A 17,855-nucleotide genomic window follows, 5' to 3' on the forward strand; every position below is an offset into this window, starting at 1 on the left:
TCTGGAAATCAGTCTGGGAGGCATCAATGACATCATGTTTGAATAGTATTTAGACTGTCCTCCATAGTGTGGTTAAGCCTCAGCCTAGCTAATGAAGATCAGATCACAACAAAATGGCTGGTTAAGAAGGTGCTTTGCAGCCAGGTTCCAGCCCCAGATTCCCCCACCTGCAGAGGGAAAGCTTCAGGAGCTGTGGAGCAGCACTGTAGATAGTGCTGTAGATGTCTCTCTTTTCTCTCTCCCATCTTTATTTATCTCTATTTAGAACTGTTATGCACTATATGTGCTTGTTTGACAATATGAACTGGGGTGTTGGTCTTCACTTGTGTATGAGTTAGATGTAAGCCATCATTTCTCCCTGTCCTCAGGTCTTTGGACTTGGACACTATTACCTCCTACTCCTCAGTACCCAGCTTGTTGATTGCAGATCTCAGGATATCTCAGGCTTTATAATCTCATAAGCCAATTCCTTACAGATAGATAGATAGATAGATAGATAGATAGATAGATAGATAGATAGATAGATAGACAGACACAGAGATGAAACACACAGGTATACAGACAGGTGATAGACTCTGCTGGCTGCATTTTTATGGAGAACACTGACTGATAAAAAGCATAATGCAACAGCCTTGGGACATTTTTTTTAAATTTATTTATTTAGCAAACTCTACTACGGCACACCATAGTGAGTACATCATTAACCATGGTTTTGAAAGCTACAGAGTCTGCTAGAATCCCTTAATTAGTCCCATAGGGCTTGGTCCTCTGGTTATTTATTTTTGCTTATCAGGACTCCCATCATGCCCAGTGGAGTCCTGTGTGCTGGGTTTACAAACCAAGGGTGGAGATCATTCTGCCTCTGTTCTGCACCTTTGTGAGAGCAACCTAGGGAGTTTATCACCATCATATTCCCAGGATCTTCTCAGATTGACTCTATGTTCTCATAATTAATGACATACAGACAGTGGCTATGGGAGGCATTAATCACTGACTGAATTACCTTTGGCGGAGTAGGAAGAAAGGGAGAAGAGAGAGGCAAAGAGGAGGAAGAAACACTGGCTATTTTCCCACTGACTCCTGAATAGGGCATTTTTAAATTTTTATTTTTTATTTATTTACTACTTACATATTATTGGATAAGACAATAATAGAGATAGACAGGAAAAAGACAGAGAGATACCTGCCGTCCTGCTTCACCACACATGAAGCTTTACCCCTGCAGGTGGGAAACAGGGGCTTGAACCCAGGTCCTTGTGCACTATAATCTGTGTGCTTAACCATGTGTGCCACTGCCTGGCTCCCTGAATAGGGTATTTACTATGAAAGCAACTCATTATAACTCATGCCAGTGAGCTGCTTTCTGGGTGAACTATATATATTTTTCCTCACTTTCAAACGCATTCAGTTTTTTTAAATCAGTTAAATCATTGCAAATGTCTTTAGAGAGAGCACTGCAATTTACATAACAGTCTTTCATGCTTCAGGCACAGAGATTCCACGTTCAGTCTCCACCACCACAATAAGTCAGAGCTGAATAGTGCTCTGGCAAAGAGGAGAAAAGATGTCTTTTTTAAATGAAAATCTGTATGCTACTATTATGTATAAAAATATGAAGTAGATTATCCATCTAGTAAGAGATTTAAAAGCAGCAAATAAGATGAAATAGACCTAGAACCCTATATCCTGTTTGGTGTATGGGTAAATGCTTTGGGGCAAATAATGGGTTACTGAAGTCTTCCATTTTCTCAAACACAAAACAGCATATTAGAGTAATATCTGCATCATAGGATTTCTGGGTGAGATAAACCCTCCTCTGTAGAAAGCATCTAAAGTGCTTGCAAAGAACCAGATCCTTATTATGTTGATTAGTTGTTGGTGCTATATTTTATTAGAGCTCTAGTGAGAAAGGGTGGCATGAAATAAGAATAAAAAATAGAAAAGAACAGAAAGTTTCTGTTATTATTTTCAGCAAGGGCTAAATTCTATTAAAATGCAGAACAAGAAAGAAATTAGAAGAAGCAACATTAACCAAAAGATTTCTCTCTGACTCTATTTAGTAAATAAATAAACAAAATACTTTTAAACAATAGAAAGATAGGAATATGGCGGGAGGAGGCAGCATTGCATTTGGAAACACATGAAGGATGGAATATATATATACATATTAAGTATATATATATTTATGCATAAACACAGCTTAATCATTAAAAAGTTATTTGTAAGTATACATATATATATATGAAATGAGCATCATTATTTACTTATTATTATTATTTTTTACTTGATAGGGAAGAGAGCATTTGAGAGGGAAATGGGAGGTCAAGAGGGAAAGAAAAAGAGACCTGTGAAGTGCTGCTTGACTGCTAATGAAGCTTCCTACCCTATGGGTGAGGACTAGGGGCTTTAACCCAGGTTCCTGCGCATAGTGACATGCACACTCAACCAAGTGTGCCACTGCCTGGTTTAAAAATGGCTATCTAAATAAAAGAACTTAAAGTTTATGCTTGAAGGTGTGAAGAGTCCTTTTTTCTTTTTTTAAATCAGCAAATTGGCCTTTTTCAAAAGCAGATACATGATGTTCAAGTGAGTTGGCTTGCATATTGCAGACAAAATTCAAATTCTGAGCAATAGCTGAGAATGTTTAGTAAAAACAATAAAGATGGGAAGATTTTAGGACCAGGCTGTGGTGCACCAGGGTTACATATCACCATGTGCAAGGACCTGAGTTTGAGTCCCATGCCCACACCTGCAGGGGGAAATGCTTCCTGAGTGGCAAAGCAAGTCTGCAGGTGTCTTTCTCTTCTCTCTCTCCCCTCCCTTCTCAACTTCTCTCTGTCCTGTCAAAAAAAAAAAAAGAAATTTCTAGGATTCCCAATACTTGTAATGTGCATCTCTCTCTCTCTCCCCTCCCTTATCAATTTCTGTCTCTATCCAAACTAAATAAATATACTAAAAAATAAATAAATTTAAAACAATGGGTGGGGGAGATAGCACAATGGTTATGCAAAGAGACTCTCATGCTTGAGGCTCCAAAGTCCCAGGTTCAATCCCCCACACCAACATAAACCAGAACTGAAGAATGCTCTGGTTAAAAAGTAAAATAAAATAAATTAAGTAAAAAAAAAAAAATGAGTACCACAGATCAATAACTTCTGTTTTTACACTTCAAAATCACTTTAAAAATTTAATACATACAAACTTAAAACAAATACAGCGGCTGGTGAGACAGCACACCGATTATGCAAGAAGACTTTCATTCCTCATGTTCAACCCCCAGTATCACCCCACTTAAGTCAAAGCTAAGAAGTCCTCTGGTGTTGGTTTCTCTCTCATGCTCTCTCACTCTCATTTAAGTAAACAACTCCTATCTAGCTAGGAAATCAATTAGAGAATAAAATTTTCTTATTCACAATATAACTACATTTTTTTATTAGTGACTTCATAATGATTTACAAAATTTTAAGATAAGGTGGTATATAATTCCACACTGTTCCCATCACCAGAGTTCTGTAAACCAATCCCTCTGTTGGAAGTTGTAGTAGTTCTTCCGAGGTCACAGATATGCGTTGACTGTTATTTCTATAACCATCTATCTATATTTTTGTGTATTTGTCCATTTTTTCCATCGTCCTGTCTTCTCTTCCTTGGTCCTGTGTTCTCTGAGGCTTCATGCCCGAATATTTCTGGCACTAAAATGGACTCTTTTCTTCTCTTTCATCATTTTTTTCCAGAAAGAGAAATACAGAAAGTAGAAGAGAAGCACAACAGGGCATCTCCACTGCTGCCCCTTTGCATGGGATACCAATGGGATACTTGGGGCTTCAACTCTGGTCCCTGTGCAAGGAAAAGTGTGCATTCTACCAGGTAGGCTATTATCCAGTTCTACAAGCAAAATGTTCTAAAAGATTTATTTATCATGAGAGAGATAGAGAGGAAGAAAGAGAAGACCAGAGCACTGCCCGGTTCTGGCTCAAAGTGGTGCTGGGGTGGGGGTGGAGGCATACCTGGTTGAGTGTACATGTTACTAAATTCAAGGAGCCAGGTTCAATCCCCCAGTACCCAACTTCAAGGGAAAACTTCACAAGTGGTGAAGCAGTGCTTCAGTGTCTCTTTTCCCTAAATCCCTTTTCAATTTCTGGCTATCTCTATAAATAAAGATAATTAAAGAATAAATAAATAAATAAATAAATAAATAAATAAATAAATAAAGTGTTGCTGGGGATCGAACCTCTGACCTCTGGGGACTTAGGAACACAAGTTGGTCCTCTTAACAGGCTGAATTTTCTCCCCAAACTGAATCTAATTTTTTAAAAATATTTATTTATTCCCTTTTGTTGCCCTTGTTTTATTGTTGTAGTTACTGTTGTTGTTATTAATGTCATTGTTGTTGGATAGGACAGAGAGAAATGGAGAGAGGAGGGGAAGACAGAGAGGAAGAGAGAAAGCTAGACACCTGCAGACCTGCTTCACCACCTGTGAAGCGACTTCCCTGCAGGTGGGGAGCTGGGGGCTTGAACCCGGATCCTCATGCTGGTCCTTGTGCTTGTTGCCACCAGTGCAGAGGGTTAACTCTGCGCTACCGCCCGACTCCCACTGAATCTAATTCTAAGGCTAAGAAAAAGTCTATTCAAAACCAAAGAGAACAACAGGATTTTGATTCATAAGGGCCTATAAGTCGTCTTGTAGCTAAACAGAATCTGGAAATTTGAAACTGGAGTTTCTCAACTCCAAAGATGTATCGTGCATTCATGTTTTTGGTAAGTCTGAAAAATCCTTGAAATACCCAACCATCACTATATCAGTGGCTTAATGTGAAAGACCCATTAACTCATAAGCAGCAAGATGGTTCATTGGGGAAAGTGCCTGCTGTGCTCTGCCCATGATCCAGGCTTGAGCCTGATGCCCACTGCACTGGGGGAAGCTTCTGGTTCTGTAGTTTCTCTCACACCTCCCCCTCCCCCGACCCCGGAGTTATCAGTGGAGCTTGGTGACTGCATGACTCCATTATTCCTGGCAGTGGTTTGTTTAGAGAATTGCAGGCTGGAAAGGATTGTGAAAGGGAAAGAGACAGAGAAACATCTGAAGCACTGCTCCATCACCCAGAAAGTTCTCTCATGTGTGTGGGGGCTAGGGCTTAAACCAGAGACCTTGCATATGAAAACATGTGCAACGTAACTCCTGTTTCTCTCTATCTGAACAAGTCAGCCTAGAGCACTGAAGCCCCCAGAGATAGAAAACCATTTTTTCAAGGTAGCCCAGGATGTAGCTGAGTGGTAGAATGTATACCTCTCACATCTGAGGCCCTGAGTTCATTCCCCAGCACCCCAGCACCCCAGCACTGCCCTTTCCCATACACACACACACAACTAACTTGCGACTCAGCTACACAATAATTTGGAAAAGATTCAAATTCATGCCTCAGAGAAATTGTAAATTCTAACATCTCATGAACTTCTATGGTCTTCATAGTCAAAACTACCATATTTGTGAATATCAATGGCCTACTCACTGTATTTGGTCTCTTCTTTCCATGAGTGAAGAAAGTACTCTTTTTAAAAAAAATTATTTATTTAATTTGATAGAGCAGAGAGAAATTGGGGTGGGTGATAGAGAGGGAAAGAGAAAGAGAGGCACCTGCATCATTGCTCAAGATGAAAGGGAAAAGTGCCTTGAATATTACTTTAGATATCTAAAAAAAGAAAAAAAAACACCTAAGAAACTGTGTGATCCATTGGAACTATTTAGTAAACAGCACACAGCATGAACACAACCACCAAGACCACATATGTTAGCAAACAAAAATATCATTGGACACTTTTATCTTCCTGTTAATTGATTGTCTTTTTTTACACAATGGGGTCTGGGAAAATCTGACTATAATTCCAACTGCAAGGCACAGTAATCACATCAATATGTGAACTATCAGAATATCTAATTATGAAAAAAAGAAAGCGATTTCACAGTGGAAGCATTAGTCTAATTCTAGAAACCAGCCATATTAGCTTATTAGTCTGACATCGAGCAGATCGCTGGAAAACCTTCATTTGGGAGATAATTATTTTTAGGTGATTAATATGCTTCAAATTAAATTCGTTACTTCTAATGGGCCCATCAACTAGACAACCTGGGAAATTAATAAATCTGGCATGCAGTACTCCTCGGACATTTTTGCAGTGGAGCTATATAGCATTGCAGGGATTACCTTCACAATAGGCATTGTCCTCACGAAGAGCTCTGAACCCATCCCGGCAGCTACAGACAGCCCTGTCATTGAGATTTCTGCAGACAGAATTCTCCATGCAGTTGTGCCTTTCAGAACAAAAGTCATAACCTAAAAGGGAAAATGAAAAAAAAAAAAAGAAGAAGAAGTAAAAACCTATTAAGGTAAATGAAATTATGACAAGATAAACTCTGCCGATTTAATTCCTACAATTTAGAAGCTATTTTCTTTAAATGGTTTTTAATTGATATCTTCATTCATTGCTATGTACCCCAAAGTTCTTCATGCTTCATTCAGTCCCTACTGCAAGTTAACTCCCTGCCTCTTTTGTTTTTAATTTTTAAAATGCTATCTAGAGCCTAATATTCTAATTACAGTCCTCCAAATATCAGAAATGAAAATCCTAAGACTGCAAAGACTTATAGAAGAAAACAGTGAGAACATAATCTGAGGACTAGTGGCTCAACATTATCAACAACTACAGATAAATGCATACTTGGCTAGATGAAATGTGAAATTTTCCAAGATGAAAATGGTAGCTTGAAATAATTTTTTTAAGTGTGACCTGGCATGAGGAGACAATATAATGGTTATGCAAAAGACTTTCATGTCTGAAGCTCTAAGGTTCCAGGTACAATCACCAGTAACACCATAAGCCAGAGTTGAGCAGTGCTCTGGCCTCTGGCCTCTCTGTCTCTGTCTCTCTCTCCCTCTCCCGTTCCCTCTCCTCTCTCTCTCTCTCTCTCTCTCCCTCTTCCGTTCCTCTCCTTCTCTCTCTCTCTCTTTCCCTCTCCCTCTCCCTTGCCCCCCCCTCTCCTCCTCCTCCTCCTTTCTCTTGCTCATTAATGTAAATAAATAAAGGAGCTAAGTGGTGGTGCACCTGGTTGAGTACACATGTTACAATACTCAAGGACCCGGCTCACCTGCAGAGGGGAAGTTTCACAAGTTGTGAAACAAAGCTGCAGGTGTCTGTCTTTCTATGTCACTCTCTAGCTCTTCTTTTCCTCTCAGTTTCTTTCTCTATCTTAAAAATTGAATAAATAAAATATTTAAAAACAAATCCCTAAAAATAAAAATAATAAATATATATATATTAAAATTCTGACTGTCTCTTTTTTAAAAAGGTGAGTTACATTACTTTTTACCTAAGTTTCCTCTGGAAGTACACTGGACAAAGTATGTCTACTCAATAGAGAAGAAAATTTCTATAGCTTAGAAATATTTCATAAAATCTTACATCTTTATGAGCAGAAAGAGAAGTAGAACATTTTTTATAAAGAGTGACACCAATCATGTGCAATTTCTTCAGCTCTTTTTCCTGGGTGAGTCTTTTGTTCAAAAATTATTTAAGAAGCTGAATGAAAAGCATCAGCATGAGAATCCATATTAAATGAAAATTACATGATTATGCATCATTCAAACAGTTTTCAAATTGCCCGATGCATAAGTTATCTATTTCATTTCACAATGCCTAATGAATTACTATCACACTCCCTACACAAAGAGAAGTAAAAGAATCTATTTCACTTAGCTCAGAATATAGTTATCATCCCATCACCAAGAAAGGACTCATACTTGAGGAAATCATGAAGATGGAAATTCTAAATGAGTTCATTGTATTTGTAATCAAATTACAGTAGAATGGTGTATGCTTCAGTGTGATAAAGGGTCGACCAAGTTCTACTCATTTGGCAGACCTACTCTAGTACAGAGTAGAATGGACCAGCCTAGAACAGCATGTCTCTTCTGATTGGTTGGTGCCCATAATGGTCATTATGAGTATCATCTCAGAGTTAAAACATATCTCCTATGATATGGGAATGGCAGGACATATAAAAATACTTGTTTGTATAAATTTGTAAGTCTTAAGGAGAGTGATACTCTCAAAAGCAATGCTGTTATTAAAATAGAATAGACAAAACTCAAATAAATTAGTGGTTTCCTAAAAATAATGATAATAAAATATAGCAGGGCTGCATGAAATATATTAATAAACAACAAAACTTAAATCACCTGACAACTGTTCTGGACCAGTTCCTTCATAATTTCAATATTCAGGATCAAGTTAACATCTAGAAGTAAAAAGCTAATTCTGAAGAGGAAAAGTTATTTTTTTTTCTCCTCAAGCCTTTTTATCCTTTTTCTTTAGGTAGCTAAATTGAGGCTATACTTCTTAAAATGTATTCCATTGTCCTTTTACAATGCCTGAGGGTGAATCATTTCAGCTAAAAGTGAGCTTCATTCTCTATCCCAATAGCATAGACACATCATCAGCCTAAAATGAAAAGATCTCAGTCACTTGATATTCAACCTAATCTATTTCTTTAAGTGCCAAGAGAATTATTAAGACGGCGTGTTCTGATGTGGTCAGAATCTCTGTAGAGTGTAATGTTTCAAACAATTTCTTGAGTGCTATGACTAAAAACAGGTCTGGTGACTACTACATATCAATTTTTCTTTCATTTGTTTCCATTTTTCAAAACTATTTTTCAGTTTGTCCCTGGCTGCGTATCTCCTCTCACATTTTTTCAGACTCTGCCCAGCCTCTGCCCTCATTTGTCTATGCCATCACGCTTCTATTTCTTATAAAAATGTTCCTTTCTGCCTCTGTAAGGGTGACACTCCCTCATCTCAGCATCAAATGCCATGTGATGCTTAATCGATAAGGAGAAATGTTCCAACATAATAATGTGATTCAGCTTTCACTGTTATAGCCTAGCAACCATTGTGCTTTTTCTAAGAAGGATAATTTAATAGCTCATGGTATCCGATTATTTACAAAGGAGAAAATGCAAATGTGTCATACAAATGGATGGATAAATAATTGAATATATTCTAAAAATTTTTATTTTTATTTGAATTTTAACCTCAAGGAAACCAATGTATGCATAATAGCTAGGTGAAAGAAAGTACAATACATTTAGGTGAATACTATTTGGTTTTGCCTACCTATGCCTGGCATAGCTATAGCCTACTATATATAATACAGTATAATATAATATAATTATAATATCCTACTATCAGGCCTGATGAACATGCTGAATTAAATGGTAATTCAGTGAAGAGGCTTGCTGGTATTTCAAGTTGGGAAAGGGGCTAGCAAACTTAGTCACTACAGTGAACATTTCATGGCTTCTGACTATATGCCCAATGCCCAATTAGGAAAGCATTTAGAGAAATATTACTGATCTTTATAAGCAACTTGGTTATAAAAAATGTCTACTTCATTTCAGTTGAACCCCTTTCTGAGAATGACTCATGAAGAGAATACTTACTTTTCAAAAACAAACAAAACTCTTACCTTTACAAACTTTGCAACAACTATGTGACAAGGTGATCTGCTGAGACTCTGGACAATCCAAAGTTGGGCAGCCTGAACTCTCAATCAGCTTCATGGTCTGGTCCTATGAAAAACACAGAACATAAGTGTTTCTAACTTCTTCGTTAAGGCTTAGTCAGAAGTTTCCAAATCTAGAAAGCACTGGATCTGAGGAGTCTCTTCAAATATAAGAACAAAATTTCTCTCCTGAGAATCCCTGCATTGTTCACAAAATGGTACGTAACTCAGAGCCAGAAAGCCTTTAAAATCAAGAGCTCTGGAAAAGGAGCAGAAACCACATTGTGGTTATGTCTACAATTTGTCAAACATATGAGTAATCCTTAAGAATAGTGATAGTTTTACAATACATTTGTAAATCAAGACAATTGTGGCAAAGATACAGCTTAAATTAGACTGGCTGTTCATTCTGATAAAAAATAATAATAATAGATGATAGCTGGGTTTTGATTTTATTTATTATGCAGTGGATTCTGATAAGAAATATTAAGGATTTTTCATAAAATGACAAAATGAGAGGAGGATTTCTATCTCTTTTGAATGAATGTCTAGCATATTTCCTCGCATATTATTTGCATAAAAATTTCCTTGAATAAATGAATAATTCAAGGTTAAATGTTTCTAGTTACAGCAATCAAAGCAGCAAAAATCCTTCTCAAGAAGAAACCAAAACACAAAAGACTACTGGTAAAACTAGTAGCTTTACCTCAAAGCAAACTTTTAGACAGTGTCAATCCCTAATTTCTATGGAAGGAAAGTCACTGGATAAGCTATCAGTATATGAGTAATGAAATAACTTATATTGTATTTGAATTCTGCTTTTGTTTTTACCCGTTACCCTGGGCCGTGTATCTACGTGATTTCTGAGCTCCTGGATGCCTTATTTTCCCTCCAAAGGTGAAAGACAGAGAGATAGTCAGATACAGAGATACAGAGAGAAGGAGGAGAGACCACAAAATTGCTTCTTCAATGCTTGTGCAGTTTCCTCTTTGAAGTATAAAGCCAAGAGCTGGGCCCCCACACTTGGTAAAGTGAGATTCTCTTAAGGGTTAGTTGTCCTCTGCCTCTGTGTCCTGTTACATTTAGTTTTTAATTTATTTTGATCTATTTTATATTTGATTTTCATGCTATATGTAAATTACTATATGATTGGTGTTATGCAATAAAACCATATTTGGAACTTGTAGGCTTCCAGTTTAATACAGATCAGGTGTTTAGATTTTTGGATGGCATTTCTGTATCTACAAATCATCACAAACTACTATCAAGAAAGTGGCAGGAGACACGCATATAGCAGAGTCAACCGCTGGTCTTCCTTGTGTTTGACAGTAATATATGTTCTGGGAATCTTATTTTCAGAATCACAAAGCTATTTTTTTTATGTTACTATTAAAATCATCAACTCTAAGGATGTATTTTCAAGGCCACAAAGCTGACATGAAAGAAACAAAAACAGTCCTCAAAAGGGAAGCACCATGAGAGCTGTCAATTATGTAAAGGTGTAATTGAAGACGGTGACATGCCTGAAGGGAGCAGAAACAATGAATAGTCCTTGATGTCCAGAATTTAGTCAAGAACTACAAAAGCTTATGATAAGATGGAAGAGAGCTGTACTGTTCAGTCAGTAGCCACTCACTCTAAATGTGACATACACACAAGATTCGGGGGGCAGAATGTGACAAATCATGTGAAATATTTCATGAATAGTGTTATTTCAACTACAGGTTGAAATGATAATGATTTTCTACATGTGCCTACCATTTTCTACATGTGCCTAAACACAGAAGCTTTAATTCAATAAAAACATGTGTGAGGATTGCATCCTATTTTTATGGATCAGAGCAACTTCAGAGGGCAGGAAGTGGTGCCATATTCTTGAGTAAATAGAAGCAGTTTATTCAGCTAATATTTACTGAGCACCTGCAGTGGTGCCTATCTAAAAGTCCTCTCACTAAACCGATCTAACATAAAATCATTTTAATTCTAACAATCAAGAGTGTCACTATATTTCTAAACCATAACTACCAGCACTGTGGAATACACTGATTAAAGGGCTAGAACACACACATGTACACTGAACAGCAAATTTTCAAATGCCTTTAAGATTGTAAAATTGAGAGCTAACATGTCAAAATTACAGTTTACCAGCTTTCTAGCTTCCATAAAGTAAGTGTTTCCCTTTTCTCATCCTAGAGTTTTTCAGTCTTTATGTTACAATGGGTCCTACACGACCCAACAGGGCACTGGGAGGGAAGTGGCAGGCAACCTCTACCTATACATATAAGTTCAGTACTACATATTAATGATGCTGCAGCAGAGACTATCTACATCACAGGAGAAGTGATTTCAAGCCATTTCATAATAGGCACAAATAATTCAAAGTTTTCATGTTTTAAAAATCAATGCTGTCAGTTTTGGAGTCTCTGCACCTCCTCCTTCCTTGCTTAAAGGAGTTCAACTTTAGATACACAAAGCTCACAGTTGTGTTTTAGACTTCAACTGACAAAATTCTTAGGATTTTCTTTTATTTTTCGATGTAACTTATCCACAATCCCCCAAACGTTGGGGGGGGGGCACTTAAATGGAAAATAAAAACTCAAATGTAAATGGAACACTAAAGCAAATACTTCAAATGTGGGCAGCTTTATTCAGCTAGAAGATGGCTTGGGGAATCCCAGAGCAGCACTGAAAGAGGAACCCACTATGGCTGGGGTAGGGCACAATCCAGACTACTGCACTCACTACCTGAGTGAAGGCTCCTGCACATCCTGGACACACAGGGAAGTGCCCCAAGACCCCACTCACTGCCAGAGCCTCCACATACACATCCCAACCAGGTTTCACTGGCAGATGCCCACTTGCTTGGCTCCTCTAGGGCTGCACTACTAAAGCTCCTAGCCTTCCAAGTGCCATTTATCCCAGTAGGGGATCTTGTGGATCAAAGGAACTCACTTGCACCCAAGGCATGAGGGGAGGGAACTCAAAGCACCTTGTCTTGATCCCAGGGACTGCATTCCCCTAATGAACTTACAGGTGACAGAGGCCTTTAAAGAAGAATTACTACCAAGACTGCTCAAGTTCTTTCAAACTATTGAAGACACAGGGATCTCCCAAACACATTTTTATGAGGTCAACATCACACTAATACTTAAAACAGACAGAGATCCAACAAAAAAAAAAAAAAGAAAAAAAAAGAAAATTACAGACCAATGTCCCTAATGAACATAGATGCTAAGATGTTCCACAAGATTCTGTCCAACCACATACAGCAGCCAACCACATATCAAGAAGATTGTGCATCTAGTAGGTTTATCCCAAGGATGCAGGGCTGGTTCAATATATGTAAATTATTAAGTGTGATCCACTACATTAAGGAATGCAAAGATCACATGATCATCTCAGTAGATGCAGAGAAAGCCTTTGACAAAAGCCAACATCCTTTCATGATAAAAACACTTAGAAAATTGGGGATAGGAAATACCTCAAACAAGTTGAGTCTATATATAGTAAATCAACAGCTAACATTATACTCAGTGGTGAAAACTGAAGGTATTTCTCTCAGTCAGGTACAAGGGAGGGCAATTCATTACCACCACTACTATTCAACATTGCCTTGGAAGGCTTAGCCATAGCAATAAGGCAAGAGAAAGGAATCAAAGGGATATAGATTAGAAGAGAAGAAGTCAAACTGTCCTTATTTGCAGATGACATAATTGTATATATTCAAGACCCTAAAGTCCAGTAGAAAACTCCTAGATACCATTGAACAGTATAGTAAAGTGGCAGGTTACAAACTCAACATACAAAAATTAATGGCATTTTTCTATGCAAATACCAGATCAGAAGAAGAAAAGATACAAAAATCAATGCCCTTCATCATAGCAATAAAAACAACGAAATATTTGGGAATAAAGCTAACAAAGGAAGTGAAAGATTGATATGCTGAAAACTATGAAATGCTTTTCAAAGAAACAGAAAGAGACACAAAGAAATGGAAAGACACCCCATGCTCAATGATTGGAAGGATTAACATTATCACAATGACCACCCTGTCCAGAGCTATATACAGATTTAACGCCATCCCCATCAAGGTTCCAATGAGCTTCTTTAAAAGAATAGAACAAAAGCTTAAAAAATTTATCTAGAACCCAAAAATCCTCAGGACTGCCAAAGTAATCTTACGAAGAAAAAGAACAAGGCTAAAGGCATTATACTGCCTGACCTCAAGCTATACTACAAAGCTACTGTAATCAAAACAGCTTGGTACTGGAACCAAAATAGACACAGACCAGTGAAATAAAATTGAAGATCCAGAAATAAACCCCCACATCTAGAGCCAGCTAATTTTTGACAAGGGAGAACCAAACCATTAAATGGTGAAAGGATAGTCTCTTCAACAAATGGTGGTTAAAAACTGGATTGAAAAATGTAAGCAGACGACAACAATAATAACTACAACAATAAAACAACAAGGGTAACAAAAGGGAATAAATAAATAAAATAAATATTTAAAAAAAAAAGAAAAAGAAAAATGTAAGCAGATGAAATTGAATCATCACTTATCACCATGCACAAGAAATCAACTCCAAGTGGATTAAGGACCAGGACACTAGGCCAGAAACTATCAAATACAAAGAAGAAAACATTGGCAGGACACTTTATGACCTATGCTTCAAAAAATCCTTCAAAGATTCAAATCCAACAGAAAAGAAAATAAAAGCAAAAACAGATCAGTAGGACTACATCGAAACTGAAAGCTTGTGTACAGCAAAGGGTACCATTACTCAAACAAAGAGAGCCCAACAGCATCCATAAGATCTTTACACAACACACATCAAACGAAGGACTAATAACGAAAAAAAGGCAACCCCATTAGAAAATGGGTCTCTCTCTCTATATATATATATATATCTATATATATATATATATATATCAATATATATCTATATATATATGCATATGCCCTGGAGTGGGTGTATGGAAGTAAACAGTTAATTTTTTAGCATAGAATTTATATATATATATATATATATATCCCTGCCCTAATTCATATATTCATATATATATATGAATGGGAGCTACTCCCTGCCCCAATTCAACTTTCTAGGCCTTTTCTTTACTCTGACACCCTTCTCTCAGACAATATTTTTATCCAACCTCAGGCTAGCTACCAAACTTAAGCAATACTACCATAGTTGTATGCCCCTAGGAACATGACTAAAATGGTTTTCCTAGCTTTCTTCTACCCTAAAATCCATAATCTCATCTGCTTTGTTCCTACATTTTGGTTCCCGTTCATTAGCCATCTTATCTCAACTTAGGTCATGCCACCTTCCAGACACCATGATGCTACCATGATTCTATCCTGACTTGTCTGGGCAGATGGCCTCACCAATGTGTCCTGGAGCCTCGCATCTCCAGAGCTATGGTCCACTAGAGAAAAATACAAATAGGCTGGGGTATGGACTGACCTGTCAACACCCATGCTCAGCAAAGAAGCAGCTACAGAAGCCAGAACTCCTACCTTCTGCTCCCCATAAACAACCTTGATCCGTACTACCAGCAGGGGAGAAGTGATAGGATGATGGTAAGAGGACTCTGCACTCCAGCTCCATCAGCACCCAGAGAGAGAGAAGGAAAAGGAGAGGGACATATGGAGGTAGCTATGATGTAAGGAGTGGCTTGGAGGGGAAGAGAGGATTGAATCAGAAAAAGAAGGGGCAACTATGTATAAATGTGGACAGATAGTTGTAGAGAAGATAGTTGGCCCATGTCTATAGCTTTAGGAGAACAGTGGTGGATTGCAGTGGGGAGAGTGAAGATTCAGAAGTTTGGTGGTGGGAATGGTGTGGATTCAAACCCCTATCGACATGTAATTCTATAATATAAAAATAAAAAATTATAAAAAATAAAACTTAATAGGTCAATCTCTAGTTAAGTAATTAGCCCTCACAAGAAGTGATGCACCCATTGAGCACACATGCTATAAAGTATGAGGACCCAGGTTCAATATTCCAGTCCCCACCTACAGCAGGGGAAGCATCATGGGCATTGAAGCAGTGCTATGGGTGTCTTATTTTCTTTTTAACACTTTCATCTCAATTCTCTGTCTCTATTGAATAATGAATTAAAAAAATGTTGTAAAAGAAAAAAAATGGGGCAAGGTAATGGGCAGAAAATTTCACCAAGCAAGAGATCCAGAAGGCCAACAGATATATGAGAAGGTGCACAAAGTCACTGATCTCAGAGAAATACAAACAAAGACAACACTGAGATACCACTTTACACCTGTGAGAATGTCCTTCATCAAAAAGGATAGAAGTGACAAATGTTGGAGAGGATGTTGAGAAAAAAGGACACTTTTTCACAGCTGGTGGGAGGGCAAAATAATCCAACCATTGTGGAAAGCAATTTGGAGACTTATTGGAACACTAGGAATGGACATACCCTATAAACCAGCAATTCCTCTTCCAAAGGAGACAGAAACACCTATGAGAAGAGATCTGTGTATACCTATGTTCATAGCAGCAATTTGTAATTGCCAGAACCTGGAAGCAACCTAGATGTCCAACATCAAATGAGTGGTTTAAAAAAAAAAATGTGGAGGGAGTCAGGCAGTAGCACAGTGGGTTAAGTGCAGGTGGCGCAAAGCTCAAAGACCAGCATAATGATCCCGGTTCGAGCTCCCGACTCCCCACCTGCAGGGGAGTCGCTTCACAGGCGGTGAAGCAGGTCTGCAGGTGTCTATCTTTCTCTCCTCCTCTCAATGTTTCCCTCCTCTCTCCATTTCTCTCTGTCCTATCCAACAACAAGGACATCAATAACAACAATAATAATAACTACAACAATAAAACAACAAGGGCAACAAAAGGGAATAAATAAATATTTTTTGAAATGTGGAATAGTACTCAGCTGTTATAAAATGACAAGGCTGTCTCTTTTGCATCCTCTTGGATGAAACTCAAGGACATCATGTTCAGTGAGATAAGCCAAAAAGAGAAGGATGAAAACTAAATGATCTCACTTATTAGTGGGACTGAATAAATTAGGGACAGAGAGAGCACAAACTGAAACATGGACTGGACATGGTGTATTTCACCCAAGCAAAGGACTCTGGGGAAGGAAGGCACAAAGTGAAACATGGACTGAACATGGTATATTGTACCAATACAAAGGACTCTGGGGAGGGAAGGTGAGTGTGAACAGGGAGAAGTCTCTGGGGGCCTATTATATAATAAAATTGTATGCATATGTCAGTGATTCTACTGTGAAGCATTAGCTCCCCCTCAATAAAAAAAGAATAATAAAAAAGAAGATGACTTGGGATATATAATATTAAGGTCAACAAAAATGCCATTATAATTTGTAAAAGGCAAGCAGATAATTTTTATGTTTTTAAACGAACTGAATAATATTTCTTAAATGGGTAAAAAGTATGAGTTACAACACACCTAATTTATCCTTATTTGCATTTTATCCACAATGGCAGACAAGAAGTTCATTTAAATTTGGAAAATAAAATAGGACATAAGAGCATTTTTATCTATGCAGACATGCAGACGGTAACTTTACAACCATTAAACTGCACGTTTGTAAAAACAATGAGGATGCCTGTTTTTTATTTGATAGGAGAGAAAAATTAAGAGAGGAGAGGCATCTAGAGGGGGAGAGAAACAGAGCCATCTGAAAACCTGCTTCACTGCTTATGCAGTGTCATCCTTGCTGACTGGGAGCAGGGTCAAACCTGCCCGGCACACTAAACTATGATATCTTGAATGTTCTTTTTTGCTTTAGAAGTTTTAAATGTAACACAGAGGTGACATTATAAAGAAATATTTGTTGTATGTACACACTGCAGTAATTTTTGAAGGAATCAAGAGTTCTCTTACCTTACATTCATATAGAACACATACGCCAGAAGAGGAATAGACTGTATTCCTTTCTCCTTCAAAGTAGGTTCGTCCTTGAAACTGGCATATAGCTTTAGGGGGGGAATAAAAATTTAAAAAATGCATTTTATTTTTGCTTTGTTTTCATTAGAAAAAAATAGCTTAGAGGTGTTCATATCATTTGGCAGCAATATGTCGCATGTTCTTATACTTTAAAAAATAAATCACATTTGTTAATTCATTTATTTTCCTGTATTTGTTCAGATATAGAATTTAAAGAAATTTAGAGGTAACAGGGAAATAGAAAGGGGAGAAAGGGAGAGAGGAGGAGAGGGAGAGAAGAAAAGAGGAAGAGGGAGGAGGGAAGGGGAGTTGGGGAGAGAGAGAAAAAGAAAGAGAGAAAGAG

The 17,855-nt window shown here is 37.7% G+C and overlaps 1 protein-coding gene across 3 annotated transcripts in view; it reads right to left on the reverse strand.

The window, feature by feature from the left end:
• NELL2 (neural EGFL like 2) overlaps positions 1–17,855 on the reverse strand; it is a 465,627-nt gene that overhangs the window by 207,238 nt on the left and 240,534 nt on the right. For all 3 annotated transcript variants that reach the window (XM_060191433.1, XM_016188843.2, XM_060191432.1), the window contains exons 11-13: positions 17,450–17,541; positions 9,525–9,627; positions 6,206–6,334 (exon numbers count right to left, since the gene is read on the reverse strand). In XM_060191433.1, the coding sequence (XP_060047416.1) occupies positions 6,206–6,334; positions 9,525–9,627; positions 17,450–17,541 (324 nt within the window). The remainder of the gene's footprint in view (positions 1–6,205; positions 6,335–9,524; positions 9,628–17,449; positions 17,542–17,855) is intronic.

This window comes from Erinaceus europaeus, chromosome 5, assembly GCF_950295315.1.
Source record: "Erinaceus europaeus chromosome 5, mEriEur2.1, whole genome shotgun sequence".
NCBI lineage: Eukaryota > Metazoa > Chordata > Mammalia > Eulipotyphla > Erinaceidae > Erinaceus > Erinaceus europaeus.